This window comes from Lethenteron reissneri, chromosome 30 (genome assembly GCF_015708825.2).
Source record: "Lethenteron reissneri isolate LAM-NWPU_2019-01 chromosome 30, ASM1570882v1, whole genome shotgun sequence".
Lineage (NCBI taxonomy): Eukaryota > Metazoa > Chordata > Hyperoartia > Petromyzontiformes > Petromyzontidae > Lethenteron > Lethenteron reissneri.
The window spans coordinates 11,922,342-11,949,690 of record NC_083808.1 but is presented as its reverse complement, the minus strand read 5'-3'; the positions used below and the strand labels follow the sequence as shown (position 1 = coordinate 11,949,690).

General features: G+C 45.4%; 1 protein-coding gene across 1 annotated transcript in view; it reads left to right on the top strand.

Annotated features, from left to right (window-relative positions):
- The window catches only part of LOC133349529 (dynein axonemal heavy chain 3-like), a 622,240-nt gene that overhangs the window by 194,729 nt on the left and 400,162 nt on the right, over positions 1 to 27,349 (top strand). Inside the window, 3 exon segments of the mRNA XM_061563065.1 lie at positions 13,002 to 13,196; positions 15,564 to 15,752; positions 20,895 to 21,125. Of these exon segments, the coding sequence (XP_061419049.1) occupies positions 13,002 to 13,196; positions 15,564 to 15,752; positions 20,895 to 21,125 (615 nt within the window).

The following is a 27,349-nucleotide window of genomic DNA, read 5'->3' as shown; positions in this document are numbered from 1 at the left end:
TTGAAATCCCACATTCACATTGAAATCCCACATTCACACTGAAATCCCACATTCACATTGAAATCCCACATTCACATTGAAATCCCACATTCACATTGAAATCCCACATTCACATTGAAATCCCACATTCACACTGAAATCCCACATTCACACTGAAATCCCACATTCACACTGAAATCCCACATTCACATTGAAATCCCACATTCACATTGAAATCTCACATTCACACTGAAATCCCACATTCACACTGAAATCCCACATTCACATTGAAATCCCACATTCACACTGAGTGATAATGGTGGGATTAACACGTAAGCTAAATATTGTCAAAAGTGTGTGGATTGCTCCCCAACACACCAGTGTGCTGGAGCAGTAATACGTAAATAAATGTGCACATTTAATTCACGTGATAACATTCTTTATGTGGCTGTGTCCTGACCCAAAACTCAATTGTGAATCATGATATGGTATTGTATACGCATATATCTTTAACGTATTTCACACACCATGTGTAGACAACCTTGCTAATCGGAGGTGCGGGGGAAGGGAAACAAACGAAACACAAAATGTAGTTTTAAATAAAATGTTATTGGAAAAACACATTACTTGTTATTTCTTGTCATCAGTTACTCGTCAGCACCACGGTATGAAACTAAATAGCTTTTTAGGCCCTGCAGGCAAACATTGTATCAAGATATTGGTACACGACTGTGTGTGAGATCAACAGTCGTCAAATCTTCCTGCATAATGAAAAAAAAGCATTGTGAACACTAAATCAGTCGTTATTTTATTATGACTTTGGCTCCAATGTGCAACTTTTTTTCTGTTTATTCGTAGTCATGTTACACACATTGAACGGCAACGTGAATGTCACCTTACTTGTGATGAAAAAAATTTTGTAAAACTAAATCGAAATTTTTGCAATGTTCAAAGTTTATTTTTTTCACCGCAATGCTGCCTTAAGGCAACATTTGGCATTAAGGTAATGAGAACAGAATAATTTACATATATATGGCGTGGTTATTTCCACACTGCATGATACAATGTTACACCATTTAAATACAAATTCTCCATATGCGTGAGACACAGGTGTTTTAAGCTGATTGTGGAGATGGAATGCATGCTGGTAAATGCTTAACCATCAGTTAAGGTTTAGGGAATTTTCTTAAACCGTTTAAACATACGTAGAACAGGCAACACTGGTTTTCCCTGATGGTCAGGGTTGTTTCCTTTAAAATCATTAACCACTATCGGTTAATGCTCTAACATCGACTCCGATAACTGGACGAGTGGTGCTGAGGGTCATAGCGCACAGCTCGCCATCAGTAGGTTTGCAGTTTCAAATCCTAGGCTTCAGGGTCAATTCAAGCAAACTCATTCCTTTGCGGTCACTGAAATGAGAACCGCTTTATGGCAGTGGTTGCCATCTGGAAAACCAATTGGTCCTTAGACATAGGAATGTAAAGTTGCCACTTGGCTGAGGTTTGCCAAAAGAGGTGAACATAGCCCCACTCACTTTTGTTTTGTTGTTTCATTGACATTCTGATTGTGCCCTTGGGGTCACCTCGTGACGCTAATTGTTTAGTCATATATCTTGCAATAACCAGAGGAAAAAATACAATAATACAGAGCTATTTTATTTCTATCTACGTGACTTTACCGAAATAACCAAAGAGTATGAATACAGAGCTACTTATGAGATCCGTTCAAATGACCTTCTTGCTTGAATCCACACGCTAGAGGGTGCACTTTCCTACGAGCTTTGCTACGGGAAAATGGTAATCGAATAGCAGTGAAACTGATATGTTTTTGTAATTCTCCGAGCTGCAACTTAACCACATTAAGTAAAGAGACTACAGTTGAACTCCAATAACACTGGTCAACAAAAAGAAAAAAAAATTCTGGCCTGGACTTTTGCAGCTGTTTTAGACTCATTTCAGGGTGCTGATTCCAAATCTGATCTCAGATTTGCTCCATCACATCTCATTTTTATGCTATCGGCATACCCCATTTTCATTGATTTTACCCGAAATTAACTCTGTCACTTATGGTTGCAAGTTGTTGCGAGTCAGTGACTGCTTTAGTGTTAAAATGTGGTGCTGTATTTTTAGGATAGTGTGTTTATAATAACATTTAATGTAGATATCCATATTTATTTAATATTTTTCTTCTGCATATTTTATTGAAATGCAATATTTGAAACCTGATGTGAAAGACAAAAACTGATGCCAGATTTGGAATCAGCACCCCAAAATTACCTTAAAATCGTTGGAATACCTTATGCCAGAAAAAGTGTGTTGACCAGTGTTATCCGGTCCGATTATCAAGGGATTGGGTTATCTGGGATCAGCGTGGCAAGGATCACTCTTCCAGTTATCTGTCCACTTCTCCAATGCAGTTATCTGGGGTAAAAACCCTGGATAACTGTGGTTATAAGAGTGAAAACTCCAGCTATCTGTGTGTATCCTGAGGGAGAGGCTATGATAAGTTATATAGACGTATGTTTGATAAAAACGCAAAAGGCAGTGTTGTGGAGGTTGCATATTCATGGCATAGAAGTTTATTACAACGAAGTCCATATGGAATCCAACTGGGGTGAGAGTGAATTGTTTTATCATTCTGTCTTATCTCTCTTAATCTGATACATCTATCAACTCTTTCATTTCTAGTTCACGCATTAAATTATTTTACTGCACATTTGTGTTTTTTCGAATTTCCATAATTTGTGATTATTTCTATTGCTATTACGTCCACGTGATAAGTGAAATCTTCGGGTAACTTATACGAGTGAGAACTCCAGTTATCCGGGCGTGTCCGTGGTCCAAATCTCGAATAACGAAGTGAAATCCTGAAAATCTCCCGTGAATCTGGATCTGGGCTAGGTATCTCCCACATTAGCCCAGATCACCAGCGTTCTACTGTGATGCCCTTCTCTTTAATGCGGTTGCGTAGTGGCCTTGCTGAGACTGTCAACTCAACAGGCTTGAGAACCTGGTTTCATTTTGGGTGGTTACTCGGATTCTAACCCAGGATCTTTCTCCCCACTCTCTCTCCCCACTTTCTCTCCCCCAATCTCTCTCCCCCAATCTCTCTCCCCAAATCTCTCTCCCCAAATCTTTCTCCCCACTCTTTCTCCCCACTTTCTCTCCCCACTGTCTCTCCCCACTCTCTCTCCAATCTCTCTCCCCCAAATCTCTCTCCCCCACGTGTCCTTCGAACGCTTGTGTTGCTGGCTCGATCCTCTTGTCGCCGCCGCTGCCACATATTCATCTCCGACACTTTGGATATTACATAACATGTGAAAGTGGATCAACGACATTTTAAACATCAGCTAATGACCTTCAAGAATCACACTTTTGAGAGCCAAGCGTTGTTTAAACAAATCAGCGTTGGCCTGGTTCCAGGTCACAGAGTCTCATCAACAAACTGTGGTCTAAAGAAACACAGCCACTGCATGCACTGATGTGAAGGGTAGGAATTGCACACCAACTGAAATGAGTGCATTGCTATGGCTTGTTTGATAAATACACTGCTTGCACAATGTAAGTTCATATCCATGAACTCTAGCGTTTTGGATTGTGCACTGTACAAAAGCCTCCAGGTATAGACAATTGTAGGTCTCTGGTTAAACCCCTAATAAAAACAAATTTAGCCTCTCAATTTTTGGGACACAGAAATTGACAATTTTCGAAAGCCTGATGTCGTGTTAGCTGGTTAATGATTAGACAGGTGGCTACCCAGGATAAACCAGGTTGATCCTGGTCTGTGTGGTTGAATGATGAGGAGAGCCAAAGTATTCTAGGTAGAGAGCATTCTACGTCTAAAACTAGAGGATAATGTGTTGCAGGAGCTCTCACTTTCATTGAGATGCTAAACCAAGATCTCACTGAGACTAAGCATGGGAGTTCACCCTAAAACCACAGAATAGGCTTCCTCAGCCATTACGTGCTGTCCCAGTTTAGTGCTGGGTATAAAAATATGTATATATGGGGAAGGCATATATTTTTCTTATCATTAAAATGCAACATGCCTTAATTCCCTCAATTAATCAACGTTATCGATAAACATTTTCCAGTAAGCCTATATCCACAGCAGCAACATCCTGGACCAGTTTCAACTACTCTGATTCTAATCGGCATGAAGTGGCCCATCAAATAAATCCTGCTAGGTTTGGCTGTCATTATGATCAGTTGGCTGAGTAAGCCCAGCGGTGAGCACTTGTTGATGAGCCAGGATTGCATAGAGGCGACACTTCTGCCATTTTCTCAGTTGTCAACTGTCAATATTTAGGGGTCAGGGTCATTCCACAAATTCAAAGTGTTATAAATGCTGCGCTTGAAAGTATACATTTTGTAAATACTGTGCCTGAAACGAAGCTATACAATACAAAAACATAGCTATAGCATTGGTCTCCTTGCTAAAGAGATAATTCAATGTATTGTCATTCACCTGGTTAAATAGAGGTCGTAACATTTCCTTGGATAAGTTCCCTATCTCAAGCCATTAGTGATTAATTTTTTCTTTTAAATGTCATCTTATTTTCAGCAGGACGTCCTTCTAAATTGTATGTTTTCTTATCGGTAACTGTTGTCGGGTATTCTCGGTTTTAAATTAATAAAAATTCTATAAGTAAAGCCGTAAATAATTGGTTGTTTTCAGGGGCGGCTTGTTAACCCTTTTGCATTCCAAGACGACTGCAAGTTGCAGGGTGGGTCCTGATCACCTCTGAATCTCGGAGCACGCAAGCGGCTCAGCGTTAATTTTATTTAGAGAGGCGTAACGTCGTTTTTAAATACATTGTACTCACCACAGACAGCTGCAGTGACATTACTTGCACTCTTCGATAGCTAACGCTAAACTGTGCCACGCCCTCCTGCACGGCCTTGTGGGAGCCTCGGTACATCTTCCGACCTGATTATTTTAGTTTTTCTTCCAGTTTAATTTTTGATGACGTACACACACGTCATCGGAACGGGAAAGGGTTAAGAGCGAGGACGTGAGCTTAGCATGCCATTGTCGAGTTGTTCAAGCAGTGAGTAGAACATTCGGCGGGGTTTGTTTTCGCAGCGTTCTGCCCGCGGAGCGAGGGAAGGCAGAGACTCGGTGCCAAAATTGTGCCGTTGCCGACGTTTAATGCACGGAGCGGAGATTAATTCAGTTCAGTCACCGCAACAGTACTTTTCAATTTAACTACATCCATTTGGTCGTGCTTGATAACGGGCACCTTTTGACATATTTCAAAAGTGCACAGCATACATTTCATTTTGAGGCGGCCCTGCTGGCAGCTACATGAGTACGCAAATAAACACGTTCAAACCAACTGTAAACAGGAGCAAGCGGCCAATGTTTATCGGCTTAATTCTTCACGCGCCAGCCTACATACAATCTGAACTACGAATGGAGTTTTTGCGAGGGTTTTTTGTTTGCTGCTCTTCCACTAGAGTCGGCGCGTTTCTGCCAAAGTCTAAAACCGTTTTGTTTGTTGTTATTCGGCTGCACTGACTGAACCAACTTGCTTTATGTGCGACAGCCCACGGTTCTGTGCCGGGACAATGCGATCCCGCGATTTTTGGTGCGGAGCGGAGGGGTTCCCGACAAAACAAAGCTGCTGTGCCTCCATTCTAGCGCAGAGCCTCTTGAAAGTGCCCGATTTGTGCAAGGCAGCGGACACCAACAAAAAACGGATATCGAAGAATGTTGACAAAACGTCGTTTCATACTACAGCTTTTTTTTGGGTTAGATCGCGTAAATATATAAATGTGTCGTTAAACCCGCCACCACCCAACACGGTAAATTAGTAAGGTGTGTCACGTAAACAGAATATGCCAATTTGTTGGAAAGTAAAGCCACAACATTTACGTCATGTCATCGCCACCTGAATGACCGCCAGAAATGTTCACGAATGAAACGAATCGTTTGCTGAACATAAACCTTTGATGAATGAATGAATGGGGATGCATATGGTTAACTGACATCAGCGGATTAAAACAAAGCTGTTGGCACCACTTCTAGTTAAACCAAGGCAGACTCAGACTCTTTATATTTAGAGCTATGAAATAAATAACAAATTCACACATGTCCAGTGGGGGCCCGGTCAGCAGGTTACAATTAACACATCTTAACATATCTTGAATCCCCCCACACTCTGTGAAATTAATTTAGTTGAGTTTGCACGAAGGATGGTTGGGGCTGAGCTAACCCACCAATTAGGAGTTGAACTTTGCAACTTGCCAATTGCGGGTCAGACAATCTGCTGCCATGCCTGCCAGGCCAGATCGGCTCTTGCGTGTCATTTTGCGTAAACAAGTATTATGATGCACATACGTGGCTGTCTTGCGGATTTATGTGGTTGCTTGAAATTCAATCTCTTGTGGAACTATACGAACATATTCCAAGGTGGCCAGAAGCATTTTGCAACAATGGAATACACAATATCCATATTGTATCCCGTCATCTGCATTGTTGTAATAGTTTTTGATTTTATGCCTTTGCCAATATGAAGAAGAAGGCATTGCTTTATTTAATGACGCATTCCGAACGAGAAAACACCACAATTAGCTACGGTTGTTTGTTCCACGTGCACCTTGTCACGTATTAAAACGTGTACATGCACGGAGGCCTCTGCACACCATGTAGGTCATAGAGGTCTTTTTGGCGATCCTTCAACCATCGGTTCATGTAGAAACAGGTGCCACAACCAGTTCAGATATTGCTCACCTCTGGTGTTATCTGTGGCTAGAGGAATCATTCTCGGGTTGATGGATGTATAGCGTCGTGTGTCACCACTACCCCAACCACTGCTATGGGAATGTGGACTCTTCACCTGACTCAGGGCCACCATTGGAGATTCGTCTCGTGCTCAGTCGGGATTCGTCACTGAATTCTTGGATGCGCAGACTTCATGGTTAAATTAAAGGAGACTAAAGACAGTGACACCAAAGTTAAGCAGGCAGAGGGTTTTAACCATTTAGGTAGCGTGAGACCAGTCGATGGAAGGTGCATCACAGAGCTAAACAGAGGAATGGCACTGGCAACATATATATTTCAGAAAATGGGCTCTTTATTTAAAAAGAATAATGGATTAATGACAATGAAAATGTGAATACTACAGGCTTCCGTACGCAAGTCTGTTCGCCTGAATGGATGTGAAGGTGAGACAATTACAAAGACCCTACAGAGACAACTAATATTAACGCGTAGAAATGTGTTTTTTTTAAAGGATGTTAAACACTTCATAGACAGACAGGATGAGTAGCGTAAATGTATTATTAATAGCGTGGAACAATAACATAAAATTAACGAAAATAATTAGAGAAAGGCATTCGAGAGTTCTTGGATATCTAATGAGAAAACTAAATCAATTGGATGCAACTGGGAGGAGCATCCAGTGCAAAAGTGATAGAGTGAATATCAAGGACGGAGATAAATGGAAGCCACGATTGCTGACGTCTTGGGGGAAGGGACACGGCGCAGAGAGAGAGAGAGAGATAGTGCATGGCTCGCAGTGAAATCATTCAATCAAATTATTCAGTGATCAGCGACCACTCAAATCACTTTTCCGACAGCTCTCGCCTTGTTTCTCTAAACTAGGATTTGAGCGAATTGGAAAGTGATTGACTAGTTCTTCCTCTGTGGTCCGGATTATTTATAATTGAGAGTGGGGTCAGCTGTCGAGTTGATCGCACAGCACGTTAGGGCACGATTGGCTCCCTCTGCTCATTAATACCTTAGAATTGCCTGGAAGTGTTTTGCCAGTCTTTGTGACATTCCCAGGGGTATAACAGCACTATCTCTACCCTGAGAGCCGTGTTCTATTTGGAAACAAAACGTGGCCGGGGTCACCGTGTGCTTGGAAACCATTCGTTCCTGTTTTGTAATCACACCACCTTTCAGTCTCTGACCAATTGTGGGGAGTGATTTTAAGTTTGGTCTTACGTAACAGGAGCGTTAAAAGACATTGGTTTGAAGCAAGGGGGATAATGTCTCTATGAATGAGAGTGCCGGGCTTTAAAAATGCAACGAAGCGTCGGGGCTTTCGGGTACAGGTTAACGTGAAGAAACTCGGAATGTGATGGCAGAGGAAAAAGTTAACACTTTGGAAAGTGTTGTAGTAGTGTCAGCAACAGGAGGTGTTGATGGGTTTTTGGAGACGTGGGAGGGCAGGTGTGGAGTAGCACCTAGGAATTCGGGAAACCAAGAAAAACACCCTGGTCCAGAAAGTGGGATTCCGCGAGAGCAGATACCTTGGAGGTCAGATGCTGAATTTTCAACCACAGAATTTAGCGGAAGGAGGTGTTGGTGAGGTGTGGTGCCACATCACACCTTGGCCAAAACTATATATGCACCTCAGAATTCTTCCCCATTCTGCTGCAGTGACGATGTCACCGTCACGTGACCACCGTTTTCTGAACAGAGACCTTGCTTATCGTTACGCTCGTTCCACGGCTGGATTAATGTCTGTCAATGCCGCCAATACGAATAATAACTGTCTGTATCTGTAATTCAGCACTCCAGTTTCCTCCCACAAGTAAATAATTAATTACACATTAATTGACCATGAACCAAAAGTGAGATTCTCCTGATAGAACAGAATTGGGCTTCGGTTTTGCTTTCCTGGGTAGATGTCGTATTTTTGCCCAATTAATGCCCTGATTTTATTAATCTCTATCCTCTTTTGTTGTCCATTCTTGTCTTGCAAGGTATGAAGATTTGTTTTTATCATCACTGTACTTTGAACGTTGCTCAGGGGTGACGTGAATACGAAGGTTCTGCCAGAACTTCATCGAGTTGCACATCATCAAAAAACTCACCAGAGGTTGGAGCCATTTCAGGAGGCCTCCGTTATCCAACACTCGAAGGGACAGTGTTTCCCTTTCTCAAATGGGGACGGGGCTCATCTCTACTCCGTGGCCCTGAGCAGATTGTTACAAATGTCCACATTCCTCCCGAGGGGGGTGGTCTCCCCACAAGACAATCACCGTTGATTGCCAGCGCTGTAATGCTCATCATATCGATCCCAGAGGAATGCTGGCATTTAAAACTCACAACGTTTCCGCTTGCGAGTCATGTTTCCTGCCACGGCGCCAGTACGTGATTTTGTGATTTGTAAAAGATTCGTTTTTGCCCATTCCACTTGTCTAATTTTTTTGAGATCCCAGGGCAGAGATTGGCTGAATTTAGTGCATCGCCACATTTACATGATTGGACTAAGAACATCAACATTACTGCTCGTCAGATATCTCCTAAATTAGTGCCGCGGTGACGAGATGTTAGCTCCCTCGCCTGGAATACAGGAGGTTGTGGGTTCGACCTCGACCCTGACCCCTGTATATTTTGAGTTTGCATGTTCTCCCCATGATGGCGTGGATTTTTCTCCAGGTCCTTAGGTTTTTCCCTCCACATTTAGAAACATACGATTAGAGCATTTGACTGCTATAAATTACTGCATGATAAGCCACTTCATTGGGCCATCATTTGTGGCCAGGTCGCTTCTGAAAAAGAGCTACATCGCTCAATGGGCCTTACCCGGTAAAATAAAAAATAGTGAAATATTTCGATCTCCTATTCAAGCAGTCATACTTTTCCCACGACAGTTTTGAGGAAATTATCTGAATCAGATGTATGTGTTTTCATAGCTGGGAGAAGCTAAATGAAGAAAGTAACCAGTTTATTTCGTGCTCCTCCAGGTGGCTACTGAGACCAGACCATCACCTTGCTACGCTAGGTGGTTGCTAGGGTTGCCACCGGTCCTGAATTCCCAGGATTGTCTTCTTTTGGAGGCAGCTGTCCGGGGAAATCTGTGCGACATCACTTGTCCAAGTTTTAATTTGTTGTGTAACATTGCGCCACTCAATATATAATGCGTTTACATGCAGGTCTCCCTTCTTCCGGTATTGTGAGATATTCATCTTCCCCTGACAGGTCCTGGTTTGGTTCTACCTCTGAGTTGGGAACCCTGGATGGCTTTACTGGGTGCAGCTAGGTGGTGCGTTGGCACACTGCCTGACTCACCACCAATTAGAAGAATGCAACTCCAATGGGTTGGTGGTTGACGCAGGCCATCGCACCTTCACGTACGATACAAAGTCGTTACTATTTTATGAGAAATAAACAGTGTTTGTCACATAGCGAGAGTGCAATCCCACCAACTCCACAGTCGGAATGTGGAGTTTCTAACACTAATCCAGGGCTGCCAAAGGAGATAAGCACCACGCCACGTTGCTTGAGCGTGGATTCCATTTACCACTTGAGCCTGATTGAAACCCAAGATCACAGCAGTGACGGCTCATTGATCTGACACATTGGCTGCTGGGTTGAGATCGTCAAGCTCTCTACGCTTAAGAGCCTGGCTTACTCTTTGAATAGGTAGCTGCCCGCATTCAAAGCCAGGTATCTCTACCGGCTCGGCGCACTCCACATCCATCAACACTGAAAGCCGCCCGCCACATCTACAACACAAAGCCCCTTTAATGCTCTCAGAAAGCATTACACGTATGCTATTCCCATACACGCCGACCGAAGGGGCTGATTGCTTCTTGATTTGAACCCATACAGACCTTACCGACTTATTTTCATCGGACCATTCATTCGCTACATTGGATCGTGCGTGGAGATGAATTGGCCCGCACGTGCGCCGATCAATTCGGCGGCCTCAGCGCGGTGCGATGCGCTGGCCCCGCAAGCTCCTCCTTTAACCTGCGCCCACACGCAGCGCTGGTCTCAGCAATAAGGAAATCAACGCAGGTGCTGTTCCCGGCTTTTTCGTCCGAGGAGAAAAAAAAATCAGCCGCACATCACCGCGTCACCCCCAGTGCGTTCGTCGGCACTGCGTAACGCAAACGCGCGGACTGCTGCGTGATGCAGACGCGGGGATGCTGAAAGTCTACACGACATGGCTTAGCCGCAGCACGGTGATGTCATGTCACCACGCTGGCAGTGATAGCTCCGCTTACCGTGCTAATATGCCTCTGGATATCAACACGAGCAAAGACTGTCAACATCCTGCACAGAGACGTCTCGCGCCAGACGTACGTGTAGGGTATGTACCAAAAAAAAGGAGATTGGTGGTGCAAAGTATCGCATGCTGTCAACGTTCGTGCCTTCGGTGTTCACGATTTGCACTACCTCGGGAGCAGTGGTTTGGAAAATTAACCTCCAATTCCATTTCCGGGTCACCAACATGATATCTTCTTAGCCGCATGATTTTCCGTATACCCAAGTTTCAAATCCGGTCGATGGCTTCAAGATATTCGTTTCTATCCGTGTGCAAGATCGTGGGATTATGTTCAGGAGGTAATACCAATGTTGGGTTCTGCTAGCCAGCAAAATTTCAAGATTATTGTTTCGGGTTGGTGGCAGTCTCACCCGTGTTTTGTTTTCCACCACTCATTTAAGGCTGACGAGTTTGAATTGAGAGCTTTGGCGCTTGTCCAGGATGGCTTCCTTGACTTGAGACGGATTGTCGGTAGGTTTTAATGAGGTCTCAGTGCAGGGGAAGGTCTTTGCTGGGGTAGAGAGCACGTCTCTGTCACGCGAAGGTTTCACAGCAAAAGGTGCCGAGGGGCGACGTGAGAGAGTTTGCGGGCAGCCAAGGCAGTGGCGTGGATTTTAATGAACCAGATATGTAAATCTGGTCTGTGCCTCCTAACTGTTTATTCAGGCATATATGAATGTGTGATGCTCTATCAATATTAACAATCGTCAGATTTAGGTAACCATATTTGTACTGATAGGTCCACTCCCCAAAAGCTGCCTTGCCCTTGTTTACAGCTTTTTGCTCACAATACTTGAGCTCAACAGCGCATCTGAGCTAAAAGGGTCACGTCTGTATTTTCTGCGTGCTGTCCTTCCGTAAGGGTCAGTGTTGATGGGCAAACAAAAACTGAGTCAATGAACGTCGTTTAGAATTTGTCCAGAAACCATTTAGACTCAAATTGCTCGCTAAAGCAGATTGGGCCTCAAATATGGGGGACCAGAATTCACCGCAGCGTAACAATACAGTGTTGAAATAAACACAATCAAATACGTCATACACGCATGCAAGCAAACACACAAGTCAGCACAAAACTAAGGCAATAAAATTAACATTCATTATTGACTTTAATCATGGTTATTAATAATATAAATGTACAGCCCTTGATCATTCCACTGCTGGTGGGTGAAGGCCTCTGCCCACACTGTGTTAGTAATGGAAACTGTCTGACCACACTTCACCACGCTGGTCAGAGCAGGTTGGTCAGGAGGTGTTGTCCGGGAACCAGTTCCGATATCACGTGCCGCTGACGTTACATATGGACGTGAATATATGTATTTGTCACGCGAAATATAAATTTGGTTAGAAATGCCAGAGGTCATCCTATGTGTTTGGACCTTTGTCATCCTACAAATGGAGGTACTTCATTTTACCAACCCTTGAGGGATGATTGTCTGAGTTTATCCCTGACCGCAATTTAAGCTCACAACCTCCCAGTGGCAAGTTTGGCGCCACGGTGGTGAAATGTTAACTACCTCGTCTGGTATACAGGAGGTCGTGGGTTCAATCCCGACCCTGACACCTGTATATTTGGAGTTTGCATGTTCTCCCTGTGGTCGCATGCATTTTTATCAGTGTCCTCCAGTTTTTCCCTCAACATTTAGAAGCATGTATTTTGAGTTTTTGGCTGCTACAAATGTCCACGTGATAAGCCACTTCCGTGCCACAAGGTCGAACCAGCGACCTCTGGATTGCATGTCCAGTGTGCTAAGCATTGCTCCGCAGCAGCAACTGTGATGAAGACCCTCTTATTCCCATCCCACAGCATTTGTTTTAACGAGCCTGATGGTCGAAATCGGTCCAGAGTTTGGTTGGGTAATATTGGTCTAGAAAGCCAAAAGGCCGATTGCCTTAAACGCACTCATTATTCTCACGCGGAGAGACAGAACGGAGCGCTACTCACGTTCGCATTCGGAGTGGTGGGGCGTGTCGTACGTAACGTGTGGCTTTACATTCGGGCGGTGTTCAGAAGTCGCTGATCAACCGCGAGGAGGAGCTGCTGGGCACGGGCACCGGGAGCTCCTACCCGCAGATCCTGGAGCTGCAGCAGGCGAAGGAGCCCTATGAGCGGCTGTGGCGCGCCGCCGTGGCCCTGCAGAGCCTCGCCGACAGCTGCCTCGGCGGCCCCATCCACCTCGTCAACGCCGAGCAGGTGGCCGACGAGGTGAGTTGGGCCCGCACGCCACGGCGGTCGATTAAGGAGCCCCGCCCCCACCTGTTCCCCCCCTCTCCTTCCTCCCTCCCCCTGTCCCTTTCCTTCCCCCAGTATGTTAGTTATCTTACCCCTTTCTCCCTTACCCCCCCCCACCAGGCTGAGGCAGCGAGCCCAATTTCCTTCCCTTCATAGGTGCCCTGTCGCGACGGAATCGCGTTCTCCGATCGACGTTTTGTACCGGGCCCAAGTTAGGTTGCAAAAAAAAAATTAATGAGCAACGTCCTCGCCAACACCACCGCACCGCCGTTCCCTCGCTGCCTTCTGCCATAATTCAGCATCTGATGGACAGGCTGTCTCCTCACTGCCAAGTCCTCCTCTTGTAGTCTCACAATCAACATCTGGAGATTGCTCCCTGCATTTTGGGTCTTCTTTGAGTTCAGAATCTTTACTTATCCTGGAGAAAATCCGATGAGCTATGAAGCAATGTTTGGTTCACAGATGTCCAGTAGGGGGCACGGGGTCAGAAGAGTCCTCTGCCTCAGGGTGGCTGCTAGCCCCAGATTCGTCCAGCCTGTCCGCCCGTGCGCTGTCCATTCTTCAAATCGTCGAGCACTGCCTTCCTTGTTTCTACTTGGCCTTCCGCAGCTCCCATCAGAAAGTCTTCACCTCTGATAATGTGCCAACTCCCAATGTTTTACCTTCTTTGAGTTGTTCCAATCACTATTTAAATATGTGACTAATTGCCACTAAATCTCTTACAAATGTATAATAATGTTATAAATCATCAAGCAAAGAGTATCATTATAATTCAGCTCAGTGTTTGTATTTTCCATGTGTTATCCCATTCATCTTCACTATGACAATTCCCATTAATATCATTATCCGTATGCAGCCGTATATAAACACACGACTATTTTCTGTATAAAATTGTATAATAAATAACCACCATCATTTCCAATTTATAATTATAATAACAATTATAGTAATATTCTCCCCATCACCACAAGTGCCATTTAAACGTGGCATTGTGAGAATTTTCCCTGTTCTGGCATCAATTTCATAGCTCTAATTCTGAATCAACATTTTGCACTAAGTGTTTCTTGTTAACAAGCATCTAAACGTAGCAATCTTTTACGAATGCAATGTGTTACATTAAGTGGAGTCTCTTTCGTTGGTGATGAACTACGCAAGCAGGCTAATGAGCTAACCTTAATGATGAATCAGCGTTGTCCGTGGCTGTAACGCGTATGCAATTTTCACGCTGACTATTCGTACTGCAATCTGGCTGTGTTGTGGCTCGCTTGCAGAATGTGCGGGCACATGATCGGAGAATCGAGAATTAATTTTGCCAAACGTGGGTGGACTTAGCTTATTATCTCACCAGTGATTAATCCTGTCCGTTACCTTTTTGTTTGAAGTGAATATAAAACCACGGATTGCCAATACTGGCTCGGGCCATCCGATGTAGACCCATCGCTTAGATTCAAATAACTCCGCTCACAAAACACACGTAGAACTGTGCGTGTAAGAACAGATTATTTCCTGTTCATGAAAATGACATCCTAATTATGTACTCATGTTACATTTTGGATAACGGAGTGAGCAGTGTGTGAAAACAAGACGGGGAAAAAGGAGAGGCAACACAAATGGGATAGAAAACTCACGAGACAAAAGTAATAGATTCTTAACTTGAACTCTGACCCCGAGTCGTCACATTGCATCGAATCGCTGGGCAATTCAACCGCATCCCTTGGAGCGCGCAGACGCTAGATGGAGCTCTTCCTTGCTTTTAAACAAATGACTCACTGCATGCCAATTGCCCTTCCTTCGCTGGATATTGACTCTTAGACCTGGGGTTAGGCTGATTGATGTGAAAAAACCTAATTTGTAAGTTGTTGTGAGTGCAGTGGTTGGTGATTGCTCTGAAAACCATTCACCAAAAATACTTGACAACGAATTTTTATTATCGTTGGCTGGCCATTTGGTTAACCCATCATTTCAGTGATACTGGCTCAGCGCCCTGACACGGTATTAGCAGCCTGAGCCACCCAGTCACCCAGCCACTTCTTGAATTTATCATGAGACCCAGCCCCGCTGATCCACCCACTGATTTCTGTCCTGGCCAAGCGAGGTGACAGTCGCCCGCAACATTGAATCTATTGAATTAATGAACGACTGACTTGCATCTTTCATGCTGCGGGGAAATTGTTCAGAAACATTTTACATGTTCATTGTCGAGCTTAGTTGAGCAGAGCAAGTAGCCGGCGAGATGTCGAAAGTTCACCGTCGAGTATCGGGCCACATCGATCTCCCGGTGTTGCGTCGTCGCACACGTGTCGTCACGCATGTGTCACGCGTGTGTCACACGTGTCGCAGGTGCAGACGCTGTGGAAGACGAGTTACAGGCTCACGAAGGTGTTCAATCACCCCGAGATGCACGGCCCCATGCGAGTGGCCACCGCCATCAAGGCGAGGCTGGAGAAGTTCAAGATCAACATGCCCCTCATCACCGTCCTGTGCACGCCCGGCATCAAGCAGCGCCACTGGGAGATGATGAGCGTCAAGGTAAGGGCCCCCGAGCCGTGCGCCAACGCAGCGCAATCGCCGCGACCGTTAAATCAAGGCATGGAGTTCTGAGCGATTGTGGACCTATTATGTTTAACAGCGTGAAGCTTTCTAATCACAAAAAATGCGTTGTCTAGCAGCTTGCAGAATGGATTCACCCTCTAGATTTTGTGCCTATTCATGGATAATTTCTTACTCCCAACTTGGAACTATTTTGCCTTGGTCACCTTTCTACTTTGAGTTTCTCCAATTTGTTATTGCTGCAGTATCTATCCCCCACATTGATATGCTTCTTTATTATACTTTGCTGTAATAATAAAAACATTTTACTGGTAGGAACCTCCTGGTTACACCAGCCCACAGGGGATTATTGTGTCCGTCCGTCCGTCCGTCGTGCAGGGAGGGGTTGGGTGGGGAGGGAGGGGCTGGGTGGGGAGGGGAGGATGGGGAGGGGCTGGGTGGGGAGGGGCTGGGTGGGGAGGGTGGGGCTGGGTGGGTAGGGAAGGGTGTAGGAGGGGCTGGGGTGGGGAGGGTCGGGAGGGGCTGGGTGGGGAGGGTGGGGCTGGGTGGGGGGTGGGAGGGAGGGGTGGGGCTGGTTGGGGAGGGGCTGGTCACCCCGTGGTGCCCTTATAAAACTCAACGTTTAACCTACTCACGCCGGCTTGTGCCCGCCCTCACAGTCGGTCATATTTGCGGAATACACCACGCCGCCGTTGACCCTGGCCATTGACCGAGCAACCCAACGTTCCTACCAGCTCCCTCCGCAGGAATGTGTTTTGTCACATGAGCATTAGACGGTGCTCGTCTCCTTCAGTGTCCTTGAGCTACCGATGGAGATTCCTCATTCCTACGACAGGGCCCAGTAACTCGTAATAAATGACACTCCTGGTAATTAAATAAAAACATCACAATTTGGAGTCACGATTCCACTCGAGAATCAGCTGATTCGACCAAGAGCAAGCTTCAGTTGGCACTGGTGATGTTCAGTGCCAGGAATATGCACTCACCCGATATTAAATTACCTCGTGGAGAGAAACGTTGCTGGCCAAACCACCCTTTCATGCACTGTGCTGGCACTCAGTCGTATAAATTTCACAATCCCACGTTAATAATATTATTAATTATAACTTGTAACTCGCATGCTATAACGCTCACTCTCAAAAAGAGATTAACGGTCAGGGGTGCAAAGAACCACAGACAAGCGGGAAGGCAGCCACCCATTGAACTGGTGCAAACTATTGCCCAAGCTCTGAGTTCCTCTATTTATAAAGGTGTTATCAACCCTCTTTGCCGTTCTCTGACGGCGAGCAGTTCAGCATAAATTTTATTCAGAGGCATAGCGCCGTTGTTTTTAAATACATTGTACTCACCGCAGAGAACAGTACCGAGATGACTGCAGTCTATGATAGCTGGCGCCAAACTGTGCCACACGCCCTCCCACATGGCCTTGTGGAAGTCTCGGTACCGACAAAGTTATTTTCTTCCAATTTTTACTTCCAGTTCCTTTCCGATGACGTTCATACTGATGACGTACACATACTTCATCGGAACGGGAAAGGATGAATGCGTGTTTACCTGTGGGAGGAAACCGGAGCGCCTGGAGAAAAAACCCACGCATGCGAGGAAAAACAATCCCACACAGATGAAACAGGTGGATTCCACATTTTTGCTGCCCTAGCGGGCCAGTATATTCCACCACAATGCCGATGGAAAGGTGCATTCACAGCGAGTGTGTGATCCACGAACCCTCGCTGCCTCCACAGTGCTGGATTACAGGCGTTCATAGCCACCTCCGCCCGGCATGTTGGTGAGATGTCTCTTCATGGGAGGATTTTAAACACATATTTTATCAACCCTGTTATTATGATGGGCTGAGTTGCCTTCCGCCGGAGATGTGCACTCGTAAACTTTCCACTCTCCCAACTGCACCACCCAGACAAGGAGTTGCTATTCATGTGAATAATGACGCAGGCTTTTAATCCTGTTAACAGGATTACGACAGCGCTGGACAGAATTTGTTTTCCTTTATTACGACTACAGCACAGCCTAGTTTGCGCTGTAATGAGTTCACATGATCCCATAGCAGGATTCCCTACCCATGGGAAAGTCACAGGATGTGTCCATGCACACAACAGCAGTAAAACTCATTATTTGTTTGCCCATATATTTATTTAGTGTTAGGACTTGGTACAAACAAACAGGTCATGTCAATGAAGGTGTATGCATATTGCTTACAATTTACAAGCTCTTCAAGTAAAAAAATAAATGCATTGGCAAATTTACCCATGGTGTTGGCACATGATAGCCTCTGTGGTTTTTTTTTGCGTGCAAATTACGCTGCTGTTTTTTCTCTTCCTCTCGTGTGAGTCCACGAGGGAATTGGATGAAATGCAGGGCTTAGAATTCTGTCCGAGGCAGGCATGTTTATTGGTAATGAAACTGCAGTACGTTATCAGAGGGGCTCAGATGGGCGCACTCAAATTAGCGGTGGAACCGAGGCACTCGCCCCTGTGTCGGCCTGTGGAATAGAGAAATATACATTTGTCTGGGAAGCCAAGTGATCAGTGCGTTCGCTGCTTCTTTTTGCGTGTGGCTCACGGTTTGCTTCCCGCAGCCGCCGGTAATTTGCGGGGGATTATTTCATTGCGCACGCCACCCGCTGCCGACAAGGACTTGCAGTGATAATGCCACCTGAAGTATTGAGCCGGGCCGGTGGTTTATCGCAGGGCTCTCGATTCACGATCGAGAGTCGTGAGTTCAGTTCGGGGTCCTGGGTTGGCTCAGGCCATTTTCACTCCAACATTGTTATTGGGGCACCACGTGTGTGCAAAGTCAGCAGCGACTGTGCTTCGGGGAGTCTTGCCCCTTGTCATCAGAGAGTGGAATTCTACCACTGGCAAAGGCTAACCAATTGACGTGAAAAACACACAATGTTCATTTCAGTTGGGACGCTATTTGACTTTAGCATTTATATCATCATGATCATCATCGGCAATGATCAGTCCACTGCTGGATGAAGATTTCCCCAAGCCGTCTTGTTTTTGCACGTAGTAATCCACCCAGCACCTGCACGAGCCGATTTCATCACTCCATCTTCTCGGTTGACGTTCCCCTCAGATACGTTCAATTATTTGGCTGCCGCTCCACCATTGGTTTTCACAATTGGAGAAATATATTCCAGTTAATCTAATACATTTCACAGATAATGCCTTTTTAATGTTAGCTTAAATAACAATGCAAATATAAATACTGCCTGCAGACTCTTTTTATGCTGCCTTTTATCTACTGATGGTAGCCCTAGATTGATCAATTGAGTCTTGAGTAATTATTTTGTACTTCCAAAAAATTAATATGCTGAAAGATTAGGCAGCACATAGACACATTTGCCATCAAAGTATTTTGTTTTAGCTGTGTCAAATGTCATAGTATGTGTGGTAACGTGAGCTCTTATGTGTTTAATTGTCAAATTATTTTCTCCATTTTTTCACGTGTTATAAGTGCAGACTTTTAATATTTAATTTATTAAAAGGCATGAATGCTCGTGATTTTTTCCTCTGCATCTCATTCGATGTCATTATTAGCGGCTGTTTGCGCCCACATGTATATCAGTAGGCCTTCACGTTGCAGACATTGTAATGGTACAGATATACATATTAAGAAACAACCAATGATCGTAGGAAATCAATGTAGATGAAATTAAATTCTTCTCAACAGTGGTTTGACAACCATGTCATTGAGATTTGTTTTCATCAGTGCCAGTACAATCACAAATAAATGCACGTACACAAAGGCTTCCCGAGTAGCCTTCAAGAGACTGTTGAGGCATTGCTGTTAGCGAGCGCCTACGAAAGAAGGCGGGCACGGCGCACGACGAGGTAGTGTGGCTCGTACCCAAAACTGGCCACCTTTCGTCTCCTCCAAATTTTTTACACGCTACACTCAGTACTCATTTGAGGCGGAGTCGACGTAGGGGAGGCCCAGGACCAGTTTGTCTATCGCTCGCCACTGATGTTTGCCGTGGCCGCGAATTCATCTCAGGAGGTTGGGTTTGTAGCACCATGCGCGATCCACTGTGCACAATACTGTATAGTGTTGCACGTTTTTGTTTTTTTCCATTTAGAATATGGAAAAAAATATCGCTTTAATTTCGACTGTGGAACGTCCAACGGTACTGCCGCGCGTTTATTGCTGTAATTTGTAGTATTTAATGGACTGCAATTTTTTTTTTATCACACAATTTCCCCAATGTCTAAAAATGCAAAATGGCCAAACTTAAGAACACTAATGATAGTAGGGCAGTTAAGAAGACATTTTCTTGAATTGAGAAAGGTTACGGGGGACTTGTGAATATGGAGGAGGGCGAAAGAGTTCAGCAGTTGCGAGAAAAGGAGAGAGAGAGAGAGATGTTTGATACCGCAATTTCGTGGTGGAGCACAGTTTGGTTGAGCAGAGGCGTAAAGGTGTAAAAAATAACCACGCCAATATAATTCGTTGATTACATTTCCCTGAAGAGGAAGGATGTATAACAGGTGACGTTTCAGCCGATAGCCGTCCTTCTTACCGCAGATTTCTCTCCTGTGAACAAGGGCCACTGTTATGTACGCTTCCTCTTGATGGCAGTGTTATAATTCAAGACAAATGTGTTAAACTTTTGTTATCTGTTTTGTTTCATATCAATAACGGGAATGTATCTGTGTATGTTGAACTTCTTTCACGCCGTACTTAACGCCAATGAGAGCGTGGCCTGAGCGATTCTAAAACTAAACTATTATTTTATTTTAGCAGGTAAGGCTGGCTAAGCTATACAGCTCTTTTTCAGAAGTGACTTGGCCACAAATGATAGCTCAACGAAGTAGCTTATGATGTGGATATTTATAGTAGCAGCCAAATACTCTAAAACGCACGTTGTTTCTAAATGTGGAGTGAAAAACCGGAGGACCCGGAGAAAAATCCATGCGACCGAGGGGAGAGACACATGCAAACTCCAAATATACAGCAGGCTTCAGGGTCGAAATCGAACCGACGACCTCCTGCATACTGGTCGAGGTAGTAAACGTTTCGCTACGTGGCACCTCAATCATTGAGGGCGCAATTGTGAGCGCGTGTCTTTTTGTCTCTGCCTGACGGCGTGTGTGCGTGCAGGCGGGTGTGCCTTTGCCGGCGCGCGAGGAGACCTGCCTGCAGGAGGTGCTTTCCCTGGGCCTGGAGCGGCAGCTGGAGGCCCTGGCCTCCGTCAGCAACCTGGCGAGGAAGGAGCACACGCTGGAGGAGGCCCTCGCCAAGATGGGCCGCGACTGGGAGCCCGTGCGCCTCACCCTGGTCCCCTACAAGGACACGGGCACCACCATCCTCGCCTCCGTCGACGACGTACAGGTCAGGGAGCGTGTGGCCATCGGTGACACGGAGTGCAAGCTGCACGCAAGCATCGTATCTCCTCGCTAATGCCCGAGGGGGGCCGCTCTGCCAAAATCTAATTGAGCCATTAATGCATTTGCTCTTTGCGCCGTTTTACGTTGCTGTATCTCGTCGAGGAGCATAAATCGTCACGCGAAAACTCCGGTCATCCCCGCCGTGGCTTTTTGCTAGCCATCGAACAAAGATTGTCACCACAATTGCGCGCTTTCAGATGCACTTCTGCGGCCGTCTGGAATGCTCTTGCTTCTGATAATAGGAAGCCACTGGAGCTCTGCACTTTTAAATCTCGATCGAAAACTAATTTCTTTAGAACTGCTTTTTTGTGTTTAGTTTGTTGTCCTTCTCCCACGCTTACAATTAGCACGGTTGGCTACGTACGGTGCGGAAGAAGTTCAATATACATACATTCTTATTGCGCAGGTTTAAGCCGCTATGTTGCACCGTATGGCCCACTGAGCTATATAGCTCTTTTTCAGAAGCGACCTAGACACAAATGATGGCGCAACGAAGTGTCTTATCACGTGGAAATGTATAGCAGCCAAATACTCTCAACGCACGTTGATTATAAATGTGGAAGGAAAATCCGGAGGACCCGGAGAAAACTACATGCAACTACGGGGAGAGAGAGCATGCAAACTCCAAAATATACAAGTATCAGGGTCGGGATCGAACCCACGACTTCCTGCATACCTGGCGAGGTAGTTAACATCTTGCCACCGCGGCACCCGACCAAAATGGCCGCAAGGGCTCAAACTGCAACAGGCGGCAAAATGCAACTCCCGCTTGCCAATGTCCTTGCCTCTACAGTCGGATGATTACTCTTATTTTGAGAACATTCGAAGATTTCTTCGGCGATGCTTTGAAAAGTACAAGGACATAGCGGGCATATTCCGAGGCTGCAACTGATGAAAAATATCAATGCAGAGCAACAACAATGCGTTTGCAGTGCATCTCCTCGTATATCCGCTCTCCTGTTATCCACGGCCCCGATTGTCCACGGCCTCTCTCATCGATCAGCAAAAACCACTATTGTCAGTATTTTTTATTTCTGTATAGTCAGAGTCGTGCGGCAGATTCGCCCTATTCTCTGTGAGGGTAATTGGTGCACCTGGACGAGCCCTCTGTGTGCACGTACTGCAACACATTCTCGGGGGGGGGGGGGGGTTAATAACAGATAAGTAGAGTCGCCCTGCAAATAAATCCTCTCGTTGTTTTCCAAGGGGGGCTACCGTGGTTGCCCGTAGGTGCTACACACACCCATCATTCCATTTCAGGTTCATCGTTCGTGCTCAGTCAAGTCCACCACGCTATGTGAGGATATGCACGGAGGTGGCGACAGGTTAACCCTCATTCTAGATGAACCCTTATTCTACGTGTGTATTTGGATAGTCGAATTGCACGTGCAGTGCGTGAGAATTCTCTGTAACTGTATCTGTAGTTGTTTAACTTTCACTATTACAATAGACATCGACATTAGATTCAGGCTGCAAAACCCGATGAGCCATGATGTTCTTTCTCATAGTTCGTAGCTGCTGTTCTTACAAACACCGGGGCATTTAAATACATGCAAACAGACAGACATGCATGCGTGCAGATAAAAACACACATCAATCAAATCTGTAAATTATGAGAAAACCCCATCATAACAGAATCATAGTCGCAGGCCGGGAAAAAACCCAACACATGAGTTTCAAACAATACACAAGCACGTGCTAAAAACACACACACAACCGTTGAGCATATGTGAAAAGCCATCAGAGTATTTCCTGCAGAAGTGCAGTGTGGCCCTCCTGTCCCCTTGCTTGTGTCAGTCGTCACATTCGCTCAAATTAATCTTGACGGCGATCTAAGACAAGAGGACCAGAATGCACTTATTCAGGAAATGCCGCTGGCTTTTTTGCATAACGCAGAAATTCCGGATTTTATTGTTACAACACATTTGCGTCTTGTTCGAATACACACAATGACGGTCCCACAGGCCACAGGCATGCCTTGGCTTTTCCACAAAATTCCCAAAGCGTGAATTTAAATTTGAGAATTTTTTTTACGCAAAAAATACAGACTATATATTTTAAAGACTTTATTCCATTTTGTTCAACATACGTACGCACATATTATCTAACGGTTTTGAGTTTGTCGTTTTTATTAGACTCTGTACATAATTGTACTAACAGGCATGCATGCTTACAGACAGACTTACAGACAGACTTACACATGTTAAAAAGCATGCAGACAACAAAGTGAATGTTTCTGAGTCAGTCCGTGTGTGTCCTTTGTGCACATGCCACATGCTAACTCTGCACGCCTTTGGCTTTCACAGCGGAATACTCTAAACCTCAAAGTGCACATCCAAAGCTCTGAGCATTATTCAGCGCAGTAATAGTTCCGAAATGGCGTGTGTTATTATAGATATTACTGCAATTGATACGGCTAAATGTTTCTGCAGCTTAAGTGCTGCAACAGCATATTCCTGAACTCTTCGGCACAATGAGGCTGATCTAGGTACCACCAACAATTTCGCACTTACTGCGCAAATTGCATCCTTTTTAAAACGACGCAGGCAACACACAGGCAAGCATTTTGTGTGTCCGAGTAAAGCAGTTAAATTAGTAATCAATTATTCTCCACAAGATGGGCCGGGTGGCTCAAGTGCTTGGCGCACAATCGAGTTAACATTCTGGTCCAGCGTCGACTCATCCCCAGCATGGCTCTGGGTGAATGAATTGAGTACCACATTGTGGGAAGTCAGCGCAGTGGTGACCCCCATGGAGAGATGGGCTTCTTCCATGCGTGTGTGGGATGTGCACGGTTACCCTGAGGGCTCGTTGACTTTGAGCAACCAATTTGGTCGACTTAAGGTTGCAAAATTCCTGGATACTGCACAACGCGCACGATGCTCATGAAAATCCATACGGCAAGCCATTGCAATCGGAACCAAACCACAGTAACCGTGTTTCTATCATTGTTTTACGAATGTAGGAGTGATCGCCATCATATTCTCAATAACAATAACACCACGGGACACAGTACAGTATATATACGGTGGCGGAGTTGTGGGGCATGTGATGAGGCCACATGGGGTCTGCCTTCCGAGCCACTGCAGAGGTTTTTCCCCATGACAGCGGAATAATTGTGCTCAAGGGAATGAACTCACGCCCAGCTCTCCACTGAAGGCGGGAGACTGTAATGTGGCTTGTCACCTGCTTCCGAATATACATGAGTGATCGATTGATTGAATGATTGATTGAATTAATTGAGGCCCCGTTGAATTGCCGAAACCTTGACCGGCATTCCTGTAACAATTCCAAAAGGGGTAAGTTGTCATACTAACAGGATTCTGCCATAAATCCAGGCCGCTTTGGTGCACTGTACAATGCTAATGCTTTTCACCCTGCATGTGTGTGAGGGAGTGTTTTTCCTTGCCTGTGTGTGTGTATAATTCCATGTATGTGTACATGTGGGTGTGCATTTGTGGGTGGGGAGCGGTAGTGCAGCAGCGGTGAGCGCACTGCACTTCTAACCCGGCGACCCGAGTTTGAATCCCGCTCACGGCCAACACCAGTGAAGATTATTTGAACCATTGCTGGGCCTCCCCTCGGTCGACTCGGCCACAAATGAATCGCTTGTGTGATGTGTAAACGTCACCACCGAGAGAGACAAAAGCAGTCGGGCGTGGTGTTGGCCACCCACCCCATTGTGTGCTGGGTCGGCCTTCGTAGGTGCTTGCGAACAGTAATTGTCCTGACATTCTGTTAAAGGCTACGTAGGGGATTGTTGTTTTATTGTGCAATTGTATGTGTGTACTGGCACATTGTACCATGATCTTGCATTTGATTCCTGGCGATGTAACATGTATGAAGTTGTGTTTGAGCCAGTCCTGAGCATCTGACAAGTCTATCTTGCATGTTGTGCATTGGTAGAAGAAAATGCATCTCCTTCAGATATCCGTCTCTCCACGAAGATTATAAAACAATTATTGCTTACACAACCCATGAGCCACACGGCCTTCTGGGAGTGCATAATTTCAGCAGCAGACTCTGGACCGGTTTTGACACAGTCTCTCCTCAATACAGTCAGGTTTGCTTGAATCAATTCTGGTAAACTGCCAAACTTTTATCGGCAAGGACTCTCTCTTTAGGATATGGGTCCAAGATTGACACACGGGAACATTATAGATCCACACACATGGGCATTATTATTATTATCAAGTGAAATACTTACGTAAACTAAACTACGTTTTTTTTTTTTACCAGGTAAGGCCCACTGAGCTATTCACTCTTTTTCAGAAGCGACTTGGCCACAAATGATAGCTAAACAAAGTTGCTTATCATGCGGAAAATGAATCGCAGCCAAATACTCTCAATGCTTGTTTGTAAACGTGGAGGGAAAAACCGGAGAACCCAGAGAAAAATATACGCGGCCATGCAGAGAACGTGCAAACTCCAAATATGCAGGTGTGAGGGTTATAATGAAACCCACGACCCCCTCTGTGCCAGGCAAGGTACTTAACAAATCTTATGTCTTGTTAAGGGAGCTGATAGGCTATGTAGTCCGGTACTCAGAAAATATGTCTGACCATCGGAGGAAGAACTCGGGCTTCCTCGTGGGTGTAGCAGGAGGAGGCCGAGGGGGTGGCCACAGCCTCGTGGCTGCACCGGTTTGGCCACTGCTGTCGAGACTCGGAGATGGGGAAGAACTCGCTCAGGGGGTTAGGGGGCCAGGAGGGACATCCTAGGAGGGTGAGCTCACTTGGGGGCTTTGCCGAAGGTCACTTGGGGGCGCTTTGCCAGGAGGGAGCCTGTGGGTTGCTGCCGGAGAGTTAATGCTGCTCCCACACTTGGTGCACTGTGTAGACATCAGCGCTGAGGAGACAATGACAGCCTGGCTTGGCTGTGGCCCCATCACCTCCTTATGCAATTGTGTCAGTTTTAATAGGTGCTTGCTATTAGTGCATGGCCCAGAAGACTATGCAGGCTATATGGGGGAATGGATTGTGTTTGTCTCTTTTGTTGTGTGTGGGTGTGTGTTTCATTTTGAGTGTGCGTGTATGTACGTAGTTTCATGTGTATGTGTGTGTCTGTTTCAAGATGAGGACGTGGGCTAAATCACATGCTATCGGTGATACACTGCAAATACCTTCAAAGGGGGAAGGGAACACATATGTGGCATCAATTCTGGGCTCAACCCTCAATCGTTGCGATGCATTTACCCCGCTGCACTTGCGTCAGCAGACTCACACCAACGCCTCCGTTGGTGACTAAAGTCTACTGATGAGTCCTACGGAGAACAAAGCCAGTTCACAGTTCTCTCTGTCTATCTGTATCACCGCTGTTGCTGCTGCTGTCAGTCGATCACGTTTGCTGAAACGTATTTTGATGGTGACCTCAGGCTAGAGGACCACCATACATTTCCTCAGGGACCGCTGATGGGTTTTTGCTTAACTCGCAAAAGGCCGAGTGCTTGTATACATTTATGTTGGCACGTTGAAATCTTACTCCCCTTTGCGGGCTGTTTTGGTCGGCGGTGCTTAACTGGAAAATAATGAAATGTATTTGTTGTTGTTGTTGTTATTATTGACGATACTGGTAATGTAGTTTTTTTTTTGCGCAACTTAAACTCACTCGACAATTCAGGCCATGACTCTTTTCTGTAAGCTCAATGACCTCGGTGTAGATGTACGCAAGAGCTCTCAGAGAAACGGGAAAACATACCTACCTCTTTTGCATCGGAAAAATCTGGATAGAGACTGCACTTTGGCAACGGGAACAATTGAAGCTAATTAAGGTCACTCGTATACGGAGATATACCAGCAGAATGAGCCCAATTGATTGAAAGGGTGATTTTTGGTTTACGGAGCACTTTAAATCCGCGTGCTACGTTTAACGGTCCCTCCACGCAGAACGCTCTCCCCCTTGACATTCATTTTTTTCCTAGCACGTGCATTTTTCCACGTGCTGTGAAGAGAGAACAATCGGTTGAAACGTCGCCAATTTTACGGCAGGTGATGTTCCAAAACGCCACCTCTCACGTAGGTCATTGGCCAAAACGTCGCCTATTACAAATTTTTTTTTTACTTAAAATTTTCGCGACTGCAGGAATTCATATTCTTGGTTCTTTCGTTAAAGTCACGTAGATAGATAAAAAATAAAATTAAAAAAACATTAATTAAATAAAGTCACGTA